Here is a 17,097-nt window from a genome sequence, read left to right on the forward strand (position 1 = left end):
AAAAACGCAATAATAAAAGATGATACTATTTATAAACAATCAGTGGCGAATTTTATAACAATCAAACAATAAAACTAAAGTTTGGAAAACATAAAAATCAAAAATAAAATTGAAAATTATGGAAAGGAAAAAAATTTTCTATGGAGCAAAAAATATTCAATAAATAAACATTTTTAAACATTTCGATTGTAATTATACATGCAAACAATGTATTTTATGACCAGTAGTGAATGAATAAAAGTTTGAAACTAAAAAAAAAAAAAAAAAAAAAAAAGGAAAAAAGGAAAAATTAGAACTGAAAAGAAAATATGAGTGAAAATTTGAACTGAAAAACAAATTTAGAACTAAAAAGAAGAATTTGAGCTGAAAAGAAAAATTTGAATTGAAAGGATGGTATGAATAGAAATTTAAATTGAAAAGAAGAAAATGTTGAAATATGAAAAAAAAAAAAAAAAAAAAAAAACTTTGATGTTTCATTTGTATTTTTTCAAAACATACATCGAATGATTTATGTATCATTGCATCTGATATTGTTCTGTTCTATGATCAATAACAGCTGAGGTATTTTTGATTCTTTTTTGGTTTATTTTAGTTTCCGGATAATCAATTAAAAATGATTCTTTCTCATCTTTGCATATATTTCAATTAGGACAATAATGTGCTCATTCAATAATGATTTTATTCATTAATTTAATTAATTAATTAATTAATTTAATTTATTCATTCATTGTGATCACTATCAGATTATCATTTTAGCATAACTATTACCTAATTACTGCATTATTTGAAATTCAACAAATTGTAAATCAATTTTTTCTTGCATATATGTGTTATAAAATATATGCGAATTCTTTTTTTTTTTTTTTTTTTTGGATAGGTTTGACAATAGCGCCGTACTTTTACTTTTAACTTTTAACTTTAACTGAAGCATTCTAAATTCAATTATGCTTTTCTTATTTACAGGAAAAATAATAAGGATGTTGATGATTGATGTAAACATCATTAATTAATTCCGAGTTAATTAATTCAGTATTAGTTAATTCATTGATAACCATTTGAAATGCTTAACATTAAATCAATATGTAATATTTTCTTTTCATTTGATTAAAATTTTCTGGAATGCATCCTGCTATTCCTGTAACTGCTAAAATTGGTATGATGAGTAGGCAGTAGTAATTTTCCGGAACAAATGCCGGAAGAAGATAACATTATTTTATAACCATCCCAAATTCCAAATAAGGACGATATGAGGATTTCTTCCATCTGGGATTTAAGTTTTCATGAGCTTCCTCCTAACGCTGAAACTCAGCTATTCAAGGTCGTTGTGATTTTAAAAGTTTTAAATTTTGTTTTAAATTGTTGTGTGGGCGTTATTTCCGTTATGTTTCCGGTCGAGTAGTTTTCAGGTTGAGTGGTGCTTCTTGTACATTCCAGGTCAACTGGCTGTCCAAATGACAGGACAAAGAAAGCAATTTGGTACACGTTATTTGAGCGATGAATCGGAAGTATTCAGACATAATGCATGGGATAATGTTGAATGGAAACTGGAACAGGAAGAAGAAGCACGTAATAAGATAGCTCTTCAGAAGGAATCACCTGTTGCTTCTCAGGAAATTGAATATTTGCTGCAAAATCCTGCTGAACAATGGGACACATTCTACCGGACACACAGGAGCAAGTTTTTTATGGATCGAAATTGGCTGCTAACCGAGTTTCCAGAATTGAATGTCGAATGCCGAGTAAGTTAACATTTTAGATTTATATTAGTTATTGCATAATTTATTGATGTTTGATTAAGCATATTAATTGTAGCTGAATAATTTTACTTATAATCTAACCGATTATGTTATGGATGAAAGAGTACATTGCAAACGTATATAAAATAAAAGGAAAACGGACAGGTATTTTAAATAACGTTTTTTCCTTTTCTGAATAAAGTTTGATAATATAACAATGAAATATTAAAAAATGGTCTCATGTTGCTAACTTCATTGAAAAAGTGGAAGATAATGCTAAGAGTGCCGTTTTTACTTTTCAAGGTTTATCCTTCAGTCATTCAAAGAATCTATTTGTTGTTTGTTATTGCAGAAATTGGATGATCCACTTCATGTTTTGGATGTTGGATGTGGTGTCGGTAATGCCACAATACCTTTGCTACAAGCATCTGAACGATCTAGAAAAATGTTTGTTTACGCTTGCGATTATTCACAACAGGCAGTGGATATTCTGAAGCAGGATACGGTGCAGTGGTCTGATAGGTGTAAACCGTTTGTATGGGATATTACAGGACAAGTAACGGAAGTCATACCTGTGGGATCCCTTGACATACTCCTTTGTATTTATGTACTTTCGGCACTCCCACCAGAAAAGCAGAAGCAGGCAGTTGACAACTTAGCCAGGTGAGCTGTTATGTCACAAGATCGTTCCATCACTTTCTATCTTCTTTTGCAGTGCTTTAAACAGAAAAACACTTTTTTTTTCTGATTTATATAGCATGTATTGTTCGCATTTAAAAATTATGCTTTCCAAATTTTTACTGGTTTGTTTCTCTTATTATGAAAGGGATAATATCCGTTTTTTTCATACCTAATTGTCTTATTTTATATAAAATATTGAATAGTAAACTCAACTATAGGTACAAGAAAAGTTTTTAAAATCCTTTACATCACGTAGGATGTAGTGAAGTTGTTTTCAGTTTGCTGAAGCCAGGTGGTATATTACTTTTGAAAGATTACGCACAGCTTGATATGACGCAACTGAGGTTCAAGAAGAATCGTTTGATAGATGAGAATTTTTATCGTCGTGGTGATGGAACTTTGGTTTATTTTTTCACTCAGGATGAGCTGGACAGGTTATTCACTGAAGTTGGCTTACAAAAAGAAATTAATGTTTTGGATAGACGATTGATAGTAAATAGAGCTAAACGAGTAAAAATGTACCGCATGTGGGTGCAATGTAAATATGTGAAAAGTACTTTGTTATGACTTGATTTGTTTGATAAATAAAATATATACACGTCATTCATTTGCAACATTAGTTTGCTTCAGGTATAGAAGTTTTGTAAGATATAGTGTTGTTAAGGATGATTCAATGCATTACTTTCCGGACATGGTCACAATGACCGATTAAATGTTTGAAGGGAATTGCATTACTGAGGTAATGGTTAATTAAAGAAAGGAATTTTCTTACAAGCTAAACAATTTCGTTGTATGTTTCATATTCCTTTACTGTTTATTGATGTTTTCTCTTTCAAAATAAAAAATATCGTCGAAATAATGAGCTTTCTGTCTGCCGTTCCGCTTTGCAACATATATGTGAATAACCGGTGCAGTTATATCTGTTGATTGACCCATTTTACCAGCTCTTCTTAGTGATGGATCACATCAAATCACATCTTCCAATGTCGTAAACTGAGAGAGAAAGAAGGAAACAATTAGGATGGTGGGTGGAAGGGTAAAAAGGATACATAATGCAAAATTAAAGATTTGGTGGAATAAAGTAGTGGTTGAAGTATACATGATGAGATATTTGTTTGTTTGAAGAAAGCTATAAAGGGATTGTAGTACTATCCGATTAGTGCCAAATATCCCAATATGAATTCTGATCAGTGAATTAAGCAAAATGGTGATAACACAATAAATGCTTGATTTCTCGAGATATCATATCAAAAGGGATATACTTCATATATATATATATATATATATATTTAATAATTTGACACAGCTCAAGATTTGATACCAATGTTTTAAGGTTTGGTTGCAAGCAAACGAACTGCTATTATACGCAGGAGGTTGCATACGGAAGAAAAGTCATCCAAAAAGCCGAAAGTTGTCAGTCAATATATTAGATTTAATGATGTTAAATGAGAGCAAACAACCAGTACAAAATTGTATTTTCTTGCGATCAGGATGAGATTCGAACTCACGCGGGGAGACCCCAATGGATTAGCAGTCCATCGCCTTAACCACTCGGCCACCTGATCAACACATCTCATTCGAAATTAAATTTTAGGAAAAGCATTTGCTGGGATGACAGTATGTGTTTGATTTGAGTATGCTCTCGTAGTGATTAGCTTGACTTGTCAACATAATACTGTCTGATTTGATGACAGTTTTTATTGGAATTCAAGTATATTGTTGGTTTATATAAAATAAGTCTCGAAGACAAGAATCTTCTTTCAATATTATCTATATTTATTCAAGAATTTGCTTCATTTTAACCTATTTGTTTACTTTTCTTTTTTTTTTTGATCTCTTATATCTTTTCAGAATGTAATTCTTCATTTTTGCCATTGTTAACTTGCTGATAATAATCATTGATAAGAGTTGAAAAGTTCTTGTAAAATTTAGTTATTACATTAACCGAATGATAATGTAAATATTTCAATCTTCTTTGTACTTCAGTTTATCAATTTTCACTGAAAAAAAAAAAAAAAAAAAAGTCAAGTTAAAAATCTAATATGAAATAAATTTAGAGCGCTTTTCTTTTTCTTTCTCAATGTATCAAAGAATAGACAAATCGATAAAATTTATTGTTATTGTTTTTGAAATTTGTTTGTTTTCTCAAGGAAACTATTTACATATTACATTCTTCATTTCATTTCATCGCTAACATTGATGAACTAATGTATTTATTACAATTTTAAAAGAGAATTTTTCTAGGATATTTCACAAATAACAACAATCATTTAAATTTAATTAAATTTTGATTTTTTTTTTTCTTTTTTTGATTTAAATGATACGCATAACTTAATTAATGGCTTTGTTTGCCCACCATTATCTGATTTCATTGCAACAGTGATCATTTATCATTTTCCTGAATGATATTTCTTCCTGTCACATCAAAAAGTGTTTCATATTATTGTACAATCAATCAGTGAAATATATTTTCCTGAAATGAATTATCTGTATACTTTTATTAGACTATTATTCTATTGCTTAATTTTCCTACCAGATTTAGCCAATTTCCTGAAAGCAATTGGTATATCTTCTTGATATGTTTCAGGTTCCTGAAGTTTTATTCCTGAAAAATGCGGCAGCAGACCGAATTTCATGGCAAAAATTACAAATGCAAAACTTTGAAAGAACAAAATTTATTACGAATTATGATTACAAATTATCTGTAAAACTTGAAATGGATACTTTATGCTCATTTGTTTCATATCTGTTTATTCCATCATACTATTATGCAATTTTAAAAGAATACTCAAATTTTAAATTTAAAGTATCGAAATTCAGTAAAGCCTATGTTATATAACATTTGTAGTATATTTATAAAATATCTCGAACGAACATAAAAAAGTTGTACAGCAAATTTTTTTGCGAAATTCTCGAGAATAATTCTTAGTGAAATTTATGAAATGACTAAATTTTCTTTTCTTTTTTTTGTGAGCAGTCATCAGACTTTTATTTGCTGATTCTCTTTGAAAATAGATTTAAAGAAAAAAAAAAGAACTTAGAAATATCCATCAGTAGTTTGAAGAGAAATGTTTTTTATTGAAAAGTTGACAAATATTCCAGGAAAGAATTAATATTAAACATTATCCCAATATATTAATGCCTTTCCTGGAATGTTTGTCAAATGATCATCAAATGGGTTGTTTATTTGTTCATTTAATAATCTGGTTTAATCATTCACTGTCAAATTATTTGATCATTTAATTTTTAATGAATATTTTTGATTTTGTAGTTCAATTTTATTATTTCTAATTTAATAAAATATTAACCAGTTCTGAATTTTATTTATGCTATCGCTGGTTTAAAATTCTTATGATATATCTTCATTCTGAATAAACCGAAGTGATACTTGACTTGAATAAATATCTAATCGATAATTAACTGAACAAATCAGTTTGAATTTGATCTAATATGACATAATGATTTAATCTGATGAATACTTTAGCTTTGAAAATATGCTAACATAATTATTAAGAAAATATAGTTCATTTATTGTTTAACCTAATAAGCTTATCCTATAAAAAGTCCTAATTAATCTGAGAAATTAATCTGATAAATTACATCTTTCTCCTATAATTCCACGGGAATTCAAATACTTTGCTAACTCTGAATATCATTGTGACATAAATATGTATTCAATTTCCAAAGCAATTGATAACGAAATTTTTATCGCATCTATCTGTCAGCACAACAATTTCAAAACTTCTTCCGTTTTACAAGAATAATGGCACACAAATTAAGTAATTTTACTATTGCACAACTCGCGCTTGAACATTTAGTTTTGTAAATTTACAAAACTGCAAAATTAAATAATGATTAATCATATCAGTGTATGACACACAACACGCAATTGACGTATAAATATAACTAAACTTCACTAATTCAAAAAAATCTATCTGAGTTCGAATAAAAAGCTCAAGAAGTATAGATATATATATAGAGAGAGAGGGAAAGCTTTTAAAGAAACTAGAAACATTTTGCAAAATGAAATGAAAGAATAACGAAATAAATGAGATCACAGGAAGCAAAAATTCCGGAAAATGAAAAACATGAATTGTCAGTACAACAATTTGTAAGTTGAAATGCTTTTGTTTTACAAAAGTAATAAAGTTTTCGATTTGGGAAAGAGTTAAAAATTAATGAATCTAAAAGACTTTTGTCATTCATAGTTCCAAAAAATGTTCCAAAGTGTAAACAATAGAAAGTAAACTAAATGAAAATAAAGATTTAATCTCAGAAGTATTACTTACAGAAAATTATATTATTCTAAAATTTCTTATTAATGAAGATCAATCAATCATTGACTTAAGCAAGAAGAGAATAATAATTAAAAAAGATTTGTATTGTTAAAAGTAACTTACATTTTGAGAGAAATCTGAACATAGGTTTATTATAGCTTAGCTAAAAGTATTTACTTAATTAAAACTAGAAAAAAAGAATAGAAAATTGAGTAAATTATATTATAAAATAGAAATTAACAGATTAAAGTAGTTAATTTTTCAAAGGCAAATGTTATTCTTAATTCTGAATGTATTTTTTTTTTAATCAAATTGCTTCGAACAATATTAAAATTTAGAATTTCCATTAATTTTATGATTAGTTGAGTGTATTAAGAAGTTTGAAATAAATTTAATTATCGTAAAATGTCAAAGAGTAGCGTTTCTTTTTTCTTTCTAATGAAATTAAATATTCATTGTGTATTAAATGAGAAAGATAATAGATGTGAATTACAGAATATATCGAACTCAGATAGATTAAAATTATTAAATCTGAAATAGAGAGATATAATTAAGAATAGAAGAACTAATAGAATGGAAATAATATATTGAATAAGACGAAAAAAAAAAGAGAGAAATATGTAATAAATGATTACTTAATAATATAAAATACAGTTTGCATAAATATTGCGCGTTTTGTGTTCTTAAAATATATTTGTAAATAAAATATGAGCGAAAAAAAAAAGCAACCAGTTGCAGAAATTAAGTTTGAAAAACATTTACAGTACCAATTTCTCATATCTGAATTCAATCGATAACAATTTACATAAAATATGCTAAGAAATTTTGAAAAATTACAGGTGTTAATTATAAATGGGCACTAATTTTAATTTCAATTTATTTCAGTTAATTTAAAGTGAAACAATTTGCTGTATGTATGAAAATTTCATTTTTTTCATTTCTGCACAATCAAATTTATAGTAACGAAAAAATTTCGAACTTTTTTTTTTTCTTTTTTCATTTTAAAATCTCTAAACTCGTAAATATTATTGGTAAAAAAAAACAAATTAGAATCTTATGATTTAGAATTATTATTATTATTAAAGTAAGTGATAAAAGCAATGAAAAGTATGCAGGCAACAGCTAGTATAGCACTAAACAAGGTGATAAGTAAGATATCATGTGATGTAATACAGATAGTACCATTGGACTGATAATGCAATGGACTAATTGATCGACCGGTCGTAGCTGGCAATAAACGTTTAGCTGATAAATTAGAATCCTGAAAATTAGTATTGCATGTAAGTTAGCAATAGTTACATGAAAAATAAAATTTTAAATTAAAATTTACGATAATTTAATATGTAAAAGATATTTTTCAATTTATCAGATTATTTTAAATCAGATTCTAAACAAACCTCTTCGCTTATATCAATTGCGCTAAAACCAACGCTAACATCTAGCGTGTTATCATAATTAACGGATCGTTTCTTAAGCAATCGAGGAGAAAGCGGAGAAGCTTCTGGTGCTGGTGCAGAAGCAGATTTGACAGCACCGAATCCTTGTGGTTCTGAGCATTGCGGACGTGGACATTCGCTATTTGGTTCTTTGATTGTTATACTAATTTGACATTGGTAATAAAGTTCTGATCGATCAGCATATTTATAAACATGAGCCTCTTGGCCAGCCATTAAATCTGTAAAATTAGTAAATTGTCAATAGAACATTTTATTGAATTTTAATCTTCAATTAAATTGCATTTATTTTTACTTACACTTACTGTTTACCTGTAGGATATTCCAAATTGTTGAGTAAATACTTATCCAGAGCACAACCATCTTCATTCAGGATTTGTACCGTATCACCTTTTCCGTCATCCACAACACAGGAATGTACTAGTGCACAGAATGTATCTGTAGTTTCCGAATCACAAGTCCACTTGTGATACACCTGATCTCCGATCATTGCATATCGAACAGGTGTGCCAGATGGACCACCTTCCAGAATCTTTAAAACATAATTTAAATTGCTCAAGAGAAAATAATCAAATAGGTTTCATTTTTTTCAATATTATCTTCAACAATTGTATTTCCAAAAATTTCAAACCTCATATCTGCACACAGGCATTGGTACCACTTGTGTCTGAAATGCTGTCGTCATTTCGGACACTTCAATCTGTGTGCTAACAGTTTTATCAGCTTCCATATAAAAACATTGTATACGATATGCTCGATCTATTTTAGTAATGAATTTCGGGTGAAATGTAATAACAACTACAGCTGTCACAAAGACACCTCGGGGATTTAAGGACCGTGATCGTTCAACATTACACGAGTCAAGCGGTAATTCAATTCCAGCAACCTGAAAATACAATCGCAATACAGTAAGATACATGTCTAAAGTTAACTTTTTTAAATTTTAATTTAATAAGCTACTTGAAAAAGAACAATGCATCAATTAAACAAAATGAAATTTATTTAATTGAAACATTAGTAGCAATTTGGTATTATCAGTAGAGAAGAAAATTATGAGGTATTTCAAGTACCAGTTATTAAATTAATCATAATTTTTAATCAAAAAAATCTGTACTGTAACTGATATTACTATTGAATTTAGTTAAATAGCCTTGCAAAAAAAAAAAAAAAAAAAAAAAAAGTACTGTAGCTCTTCTTTTAAATAAGGAAGGTAAAACTACTGTGACAATAAAAGAAATAGTGGGAATAACACAAACAATATTGTTGTCCAAATAATGACCTCAATTTCAGTAATAGTAATGATAATGATAATAATGATAACAATGATACTTCTTTCATAAACAAAATTGATGACATACAGTATTATAGAATATATTGAGGAAGAGGAATGGCTAAGGAAATAAATTAAAATTTCTCAAATTATATCATCACTGTACTCTTTCATGAATCTTTCATCAGATTTCTTATGAATTTTTATTAAAATTATTTTGTGATTTCAAAATTCCAATAGTTATAAATTGATAAAGTGAAAATGAATTTGTTAAGGTAATCGTCAAAATTATGATGAAACAAAAATTTTTTGAAATCATAAAATTTCTTAACTTGCAAAAAATTTTATTAAAATTTGTGGGAAAAGAAATGAGCCAAACCTGCCTTCCACTGCTATCTGAACGACATTCTTCGTGGTCGTAAAGTCCTTTCACGTATACGTGACCCTCAAAGTTATTTCTAGTATTGAAATTGACTGTTAGAGTAGCAGCACCACATTCTATTTCTGGCTCACCTTCGACACCATTATCAATTGGAATTGCCAATACGTAATTCAAGTAGAAAAGCAAGGATAGCAAAGAGATTAGTGATAATGGTTTGTGCATGATTGCTTCTTATAATATTATTATTATATCAGTGATAGCAGCTATAACTTTAGCAAGAACCGTTATCAGTAAAAGTATCAGTCGAAAAAAAAAACAACAAAACTAATGAGATATCGTAATGTTTATGCGTGCCAACAGCGCTTGAGTGATATCAAGTTATGCTTTCAGACTGCTAGAAATAGTAATAGTAATAATGATAATGATAATAGTGATAATCAGGATTGCAAACTTTTCGTAAACACAATATCAAATTAAAGAGACAACAAATGATTGTCACGCCTGAAGTTCCTTTTATATAAGCGTTGAGCGTATGTTATACACTATAGTGAGCACTAAAATTTCCCAATTTTCCTTTTTCAATAGATGATAGCAACGGAGGTCATCGTTATCCTGTTTTTCGAAATATGCAGGTGGATGAAGGATGGAAGTTCCGATGTAATCGTTCTTTCCAATCCCTGATAAAAGGCGGAGTTTTAAAGTGGAGAAAGACGGTAAAAAAGATTGCTAGAAAGGAGAAAGAGAGAAAGGAGTTCTTGAACTGGATATATCAAAATCAGGATTCCAAACTTTATCAAATTCTGAGAAAGGAAATTGGAAAAGGTGGGACACTGTCATCATTCCAACAATAATGACAGAAAAATTTTTATCAATTTACAGCGAATAATTTAACGTATTAATTTGTATATTAATTAATATTGAATTATCAATTTAACGATTTTTGGGGAGTAATTTTCTTTCTTTCATATTGCGACTGATTCAAAAGGTCAGATGCTTATTTCAGAAATACATTTGCAAAGAAGGAATATAAGAAAAAAAAAAAGCAAAAAAAGCAAAAATTGTCATTCGATGTCAAATCAAAGGATTTGATTTGACTTTTGCGGGGATTTTGAAGTTTTATAGAAAGGGAAAGTAATTTGGTTGATCACTTCTAGTTTAACTTGAACTATAAACAAAGCATTCGTGTCACTTTCTCTTTTCTAATGCAATTTTATGCTTTTATCTTTTCATTCAATCCTTTGTGACTCTTTTATTCACTCATTTGTATATGTATAAATTCAAATCATAAAAAATATAAAAGTGGAAAATTTCAGTGGTTGAAAATTTAAATTGAAATTCTTCATGGATGAATTCAACAAGGGAGCATTTGATCTGATTTTACTTTTGATAAAACTAGCTTCTTTTTGACATAGACTGTAAGTATATTATTCGAATATTATTTGTTTAGTAAATTTTAAACTTTAGATCATTTTTAAAATAAATCTTTAGACAGTCAGAAAAATGATCAATCAATCTGTATTGTCAATCCAATATAAGATCAATCCAAAAAGTTGTACATTGATTTTCTGACTCATTCTTCATTTATCTGTTTACTTTGATCAGCTAACATTTCAATTTTCCATTTCTTCTCATATTGTATTTGTTCATCTTCATATAATTTCGTTTTTAAATTTTAACTCAAATTTTGACGAAATAATTTATAGAGAAAATAGCAGAGACTAGCTAAATTTAATAATTACTAAGTTTGTTTTAAATCAAAATTTGAAACATTTGAATTACTAATATTGAGATAAAGATAAAATAAATATGATGTATATTTTTTATTTCATACAATCATAAATCATTTCTTTTCTCTGTTTTAATTTAAATTTATTTTATTCATCTTTTCTAACACCATATTCTCATCAGTTAGATATTTCACAGTGTTGCATATTCATTTAAAATTAATCTTTCAAAATTTCTTTTTCTCGCAATTGTGTCATATCAAATGTCATTTCATCATTCTATAAAATTATGAAAGTGATAAAGTGATTCAATATTATGAATAATTCAGGAAAGCGATAATTTATGCAACATTTTAAAAATTGTTCAATTAAAGTTCAAAGGGCAATAATAGACAATGTTAGTGGAGAGGAGATGAGGAGAAGAAATTTTGTTTGAAAAAAAGATGACCTGAAATAATTGTGGTACTAGAATTGTAACGCAGGAACAATGTAATTACTTTTTTGTGAAATTGTAGAAATTTGATTGATAATCTAAAAATTTTTAGAATGATTTTTTTTTTAATTACAATTTGTGTATTTCACTAACAACCTGGTAATGATAATTCAATTTCAGTTTCAAATTCAAAAAAAAAAAAAATTTTAAATAACAGTAAATTAAAATTTAATTTTAAAAAATATAATTCTTTTTCAAAAATTCCAGTAATTTCAATAATTTAATAATCATATTTAGTCGAAATAATCAATCTTTGTAAATAATTATTGCTTTGTTTTTTTTTTTTTTCATTTTTTAAATTTATCAGCAACAATGCTAGGTTATATTTCCTCGAGAATGATTTAGACCGAGAATTTTGTATCAATGCACTATCAAAAAATACATTCTAAAATTATTTCATATATATTTTAAAATTCCTTAATGATTTCTTTGAATTCATTTGTGTATAATTGTTCTGTTAAAATTTTTATCAAATTCTATTTTTTACTTAAATATTTCCCAAACAAAAAAAAAAAAAAAAAAAGGAATTGCTATTCAGCAAATTTACAATTTTAAAAGTGCAAAGAATTGTAATTAAAACAAAAATGGTAAATGGTTTCACCTAAATTGTCATCCATTGTCAACCAGTAAAAAGGTAAAAAATAAAAAGAACCAATAATTTTCATTTTTATTTCTCATTGCTTCGTTTTCATCAATTTGAAAATAAAACACTTTGTTTTTTTTTTTTTTTTTCCTTTCATTAAAATTTATCAAAAAACAATGAACTAAAAAAAAAAAAAAAAAAAAGAAATTTCTGTTTCGAATGTTTCTTGTTTGATTAGTATGTTTTTTTTTTTTTTTTTCTGAACAATGATAACAACAAATTTTAACACTAAAAAAGATTTGATATTTTCGTTTTCGTTTTCGTTTCTTTTTTTTTGTCCGAAAAAAAAGTTTTGTAAAATACTAATTTTAAATTGAAATTAATGGTTGAAAAGAAAATGAAAATTTTGAATTTTTTGTTAAAGTAATACTTCGCTTTTTTTTTTTTTTTTTACTTGACAACAATTTTAGAATTTTTCAAAATTTAATGCATTTTATAATTTTATTTTGTGGCATTTATAATTGAGAATATTTTAAGTAATTTCGGCATTTTTTTTTTTCATTTTATTTAGAATTAGGAAATGAATATGGGATGAATTCTGGCAAATAATTTTAACTTTGCCATTAATCGATCTATCTTTTCGATCTAAACAGAGATGATGAACCTTTGACCTTCCACATTGAGAATATGTGATAATAAAATAAAAAGTAATATAGAAAATTCATTTCAATATATTGCATTTATCAATTTAAGCAAACGAAGTCATAAAATGATAATACATAAATTTAAATATAAAATGAAATTGAATAACTTGAATTAAATATTAGGTAAGTTACCCAAAGGATTATTTCGGATGTGTGATAAGTTAAGTATTTCAACAATGTCTTTATTAATGCGTATTTAAATATAAAATGACGTGTAAAAACAGTTTAAAAATGAATAATACCTTTCTTATTAATTTATTATTTTCGAAAAATAATTTATCCATTGCATCTTTTTATTTAACAAAGAGAAAAGAATAAATTCAAAGTTATAAATTTTTTTTTAGAAAAATTTTGAAGTAAAATTAGGATTCACTTCTTTTTTTTTTTTCCTTCGTCTGATAAGAAATAATGACAATAATAAAACTTTGAATTTTTTAAAAAAAAATAACTCATCCGATTAAAAAAAAAAAAAAGAAGACAAAAGGAAAATTTTCCACAATTGTAGAAATTATAATGAATAAAGATATTGATTACTGATTATTGATTACTGATTATTGATTATTGATAGTAATTGGTGGAATAATTTGGTGATTAAATTGATCAGAATTTGTTTTAATTGGAAATTGCATAGATTATTGGACAATAAAAAAAGATAATCACATAAAACATACAAAACAGAAATGTGATTGGAAATTTTGATAATTTAGAAATTCATTTTGTTTTTTTTTTTCTTTTTTAAATTTTGTCACTCGGAAGAAAATAGAAGAGAAATGAATTAAAAATTTTGATGAGATAAAGTAAAGGCAAAGATATGTACAAAAACAAATAAGCAAATAAGCCATTTTACTGGTACAATTATTATTTTAAAATGGTTGTCATCTCAGATTGAATTACATTTAAGTATGAATTTTTTTCAATAATTTTATTTGCAAAATTATATAATTGAAAGTAAATTTTTTTTTTAATATGTGTAATTCAAAATATTATAGGTTTAAAAAACAAAAAAAAAAAGAAAAATTGAATCATTTAAGAATAATATAAAATGAAGAACATTGGATTTGCTCGAATATTTCGAATTTCAGTCCCAGTTTTTATCTAAAATTCATTGGTAATAAATTTCAGTGTTCTGTTTGAAATCAAATAATTGAAATTCATTTGACACAGCATGATGTAACACAAATCCAACGTATGTCACCGATTGTGATACCGGATTAGACGGTCAGGTATGTTGAGATGTGACCTGTATGTGACCGGTATACAACCGGTATCATGTTAGTTAGTTTTTAACATCAAAAACTTTTGAAATATTATTCTTTGTAAACTTATCTCTCATTCAAGATGTTTTAGTATAATTATTTTACTGAGATTGATGAAAAGTGATTCAACAATGCTGAATGTTTGTTTTAATGAAGCACAAAAACTATGCAATAAATCTTTTTTAGCAAAATTTCTACTAAAAGTTTTAAAAATAATTTTTAAAAGTAATTTTGAAATGAACAGGTAATACTAATATTAATACACAACGAATGCAAAGTAATTAATATTAGACTAATAGCAGTTGAATTAATTATATGAATTTAAAAATCAACAATGTTACATTTAAAGTATACGATACGGTTATACCAAATTAAAACTAAGCATTGATCAATTAATCTTACATTTTAATTTGAATACTTTGACCTTTGACTCTTACTTTGACCTCTGACTCTCAATTTTCTTTGTTTTTTTTTTTTCAATTTAACATGTCTGATCATTTCATCTTTAACATATGAGATTCTTTGAGTTTTCAAATAATTTTAGCTTTTTCTTTATTATCCGAAATATCCGAAAGAAAAAAAAAATGTTAAAATTCTTAGATTAAATCTAATAAACATTGTTCAAAAATGGGCAGATCACAACATACCAAAAGTATACTTTTATGGCGATATTGTCAAATAGTTGGATATTATTTAAAAATTTATACTTGCAATTAATTAGAGAATAAATACTTAAAATTTTTAAAAATCAGAAAAATTTAATTTACTAGAACAATTTTGATTCATTTTTACTTAGAATTTCTGATAACATGGAAAAATAAGAAATAAACATTTGGTATTTAATATTTATATTTACTTAAACTTTATACTTATGTTTTTTCCAACTGCTATTGTCATATTAATTTGAAATTATCAATGATAAAGTCAAACTTTTGTAGGAAAATTAAGTTATTTTTGATATTATAGCAACATTTATCATTCGAACGAAATATCACAATCAGAAATTATTTCAAGAAGTTTCACAATTTCAAGATTTTATCATTCAGACAATAAATATTAAATTAAATATATCACAAATTAGTCATTATGTTTTACATATTTGATAATTCTTAAAGCATTACAGAACAAATTACTACCATTATGGAAGTAAAACTTAGGATGAAGAAAGAAATGGATGGAACCAGTCTTTTACTTCTTGAAATTAACTTCCGCAAAGGATGATAATTCGTTTCTATTGTTGTTGTTTACCAAAACTTATATTTATCTTTGATTAATGATTTTAATTCTTAATTAAAATAGAAAACATACCAACAGTGCTACTACCATTTCCGCTTTTGACATATCAATATTTTTTGATTATACAAATCGATGAAATTGTGCATTATCATTGATAGTAAGTCTTTCATGGGTTACAAATATGCTTTTTACATAAATTTAAAAATCAAATCAACTTCTTGTTGAAATGAAATTGTACAAATTGATCAAAAATAATTTCATAAATTTCGTGTCCAATTTTTGAATTATTATTTTTGGTTTTCTCAATAATTATTTGTCAATAACCCAAAATTTGCACATTTTTATTTAAAATATTGTCATTTGAATGAGCCAAGTTCAATCTGAATGTGTCCAAAAAATATAGCAATAATTTGGTTCAATTTTAATGATTTAAAATGCTTGTAAAATATGAAATAATCATTAATTACTGGTTTAGTTAATTGATAACTGGACACTCAACGATATCATAGTTTATGATTAAAGTTAAAAATTTTATTTTTTATTAAATACTTTTAATAAGCAGTAAAAATATTCTTGAAATTATTATTTTATAAAATTTTTTGCTAAAGAAATCATTTAAGAAATGAAAAGAAACCTTTTAAAAATTTTCATACAATAGCATTTAACGATTTTGTGTTGATTCAATTGTTGATATTTTGATTTCAAATTGTGATAGAGAATTTATCGATAAATTAACCTAGCAAGTATAATAGTAAGTAATAGTTAATTATTGTTTTCAATTTTATAAGCATGTAAAATTATAAAAGTTAATAAATTTTTACTATAATTGCAGCTGTAAAGATGAAATTATTGTTAGCATAACGAAAGAAATAAATGAAATTTTAGAGTTGAAATTTGAGGAATTGATCTAATTCTCGAGAATAAGGATGAACAGTAAACTACACGAATCCAATTTAAACGACAACCAATCAACTAATCAAAGTGATTTGAGAAAAAATAAATAAAAAAACAATCATAAACCCGGAAAAAAGAATCTTTTTAAACACTTTGGAACTTTAAAATTGTTTACTTTCTGACCTTCGAACTGTTCCTAAAATGACCTTTCTAGCTATAAAGAAATGTTTAGAAATACATTCGGCTTTTTGTAATCTATTGAAAGTGTTTGATCATTTCATTCTAAACTTTTTTTTTCTCAAATGATGAAAACATGATTAAATTTTTTTTTTTTTTCAAAAGCATTTAAAAGTTAGTAAAAGTTAATAGCATTAAATCTTACCCAAAGACTAAAGAAAAAAAAAAAA

General features: G+C 26.2%; 2 protein-coding genes and 1 non-coding gene across 3 annotated transcripts; 1 reads left to right on the plus strand and 2 right to left on the minus strand.

Annotated features, from left to right (window-relative positions):
• Positions 1–1,451: 1,451 nt before the first annotated feature.
• Bma-metl-2 (Methyltransferase-like protein, putative) lies at positions 1,452–2,984 on the plus strand (the record flags this gene model as incomplete). The annotated part of the gene is made up of 3 exons (XM_001892073.2): positions 1,452–1,739; positions 2,089–2,399; positions 2,696–2,984. The coding sequence occupies 3 exons, from the start codon at positions 1,452–1,454 to the stop codon at positions 2,982–2,984; spliced, it is 888 nt and encodes a 295-aa protein (XP_001892108.1).
• A 916-nt stretch (positions 2,985–3,900) lies between these two features.
• Positions 3,901–3,982, minus strand: Bm14618. The gene has a single exon. It is a non-coding gene; the product is annotated as a tRNA-Ser (tRNA).
• Positions 3,983–7,748: 3,766 nt separating this feature from the next.
• Positions 7,749–10,022, minus strand: Bm5274 (cuticlin 1 precursor, putative; the record flags this gene model as incomplete). Its single annotated transcript, XM_043078258.1, has 5 exons — positions 7,749–7,955; positions 8,092–8,369; positions 8,461–8,680; positions 8,780–9,034; positions 9,798–10,022. The coding sequence occupies 5 exons, from the start codon at positions 10,020–10,022 to the stop codon at positions 7,749–7,751; spliced, it is 1,185 nt and encodes a 394-aa protein (XP_042934192.1).
• Positions 10,023–17,097: the final 7,075 nt, after the last annotated feature.

The sequence above is a fragment of the Brugia malayi genome (genome assembly GCF_000002995.4).
Source record: "Brugia malayi strain FR3 genome assembly, contig: Bm_v4_Chr2_contig_001, whole genome shotgun sequence".
Classification (NCBI taxonomy): Eukaryota; Metazoa; Nematoda; class Chromadorea; order Rhabditida; family Onchocercidae; genus Brugia; species Brugia malayi.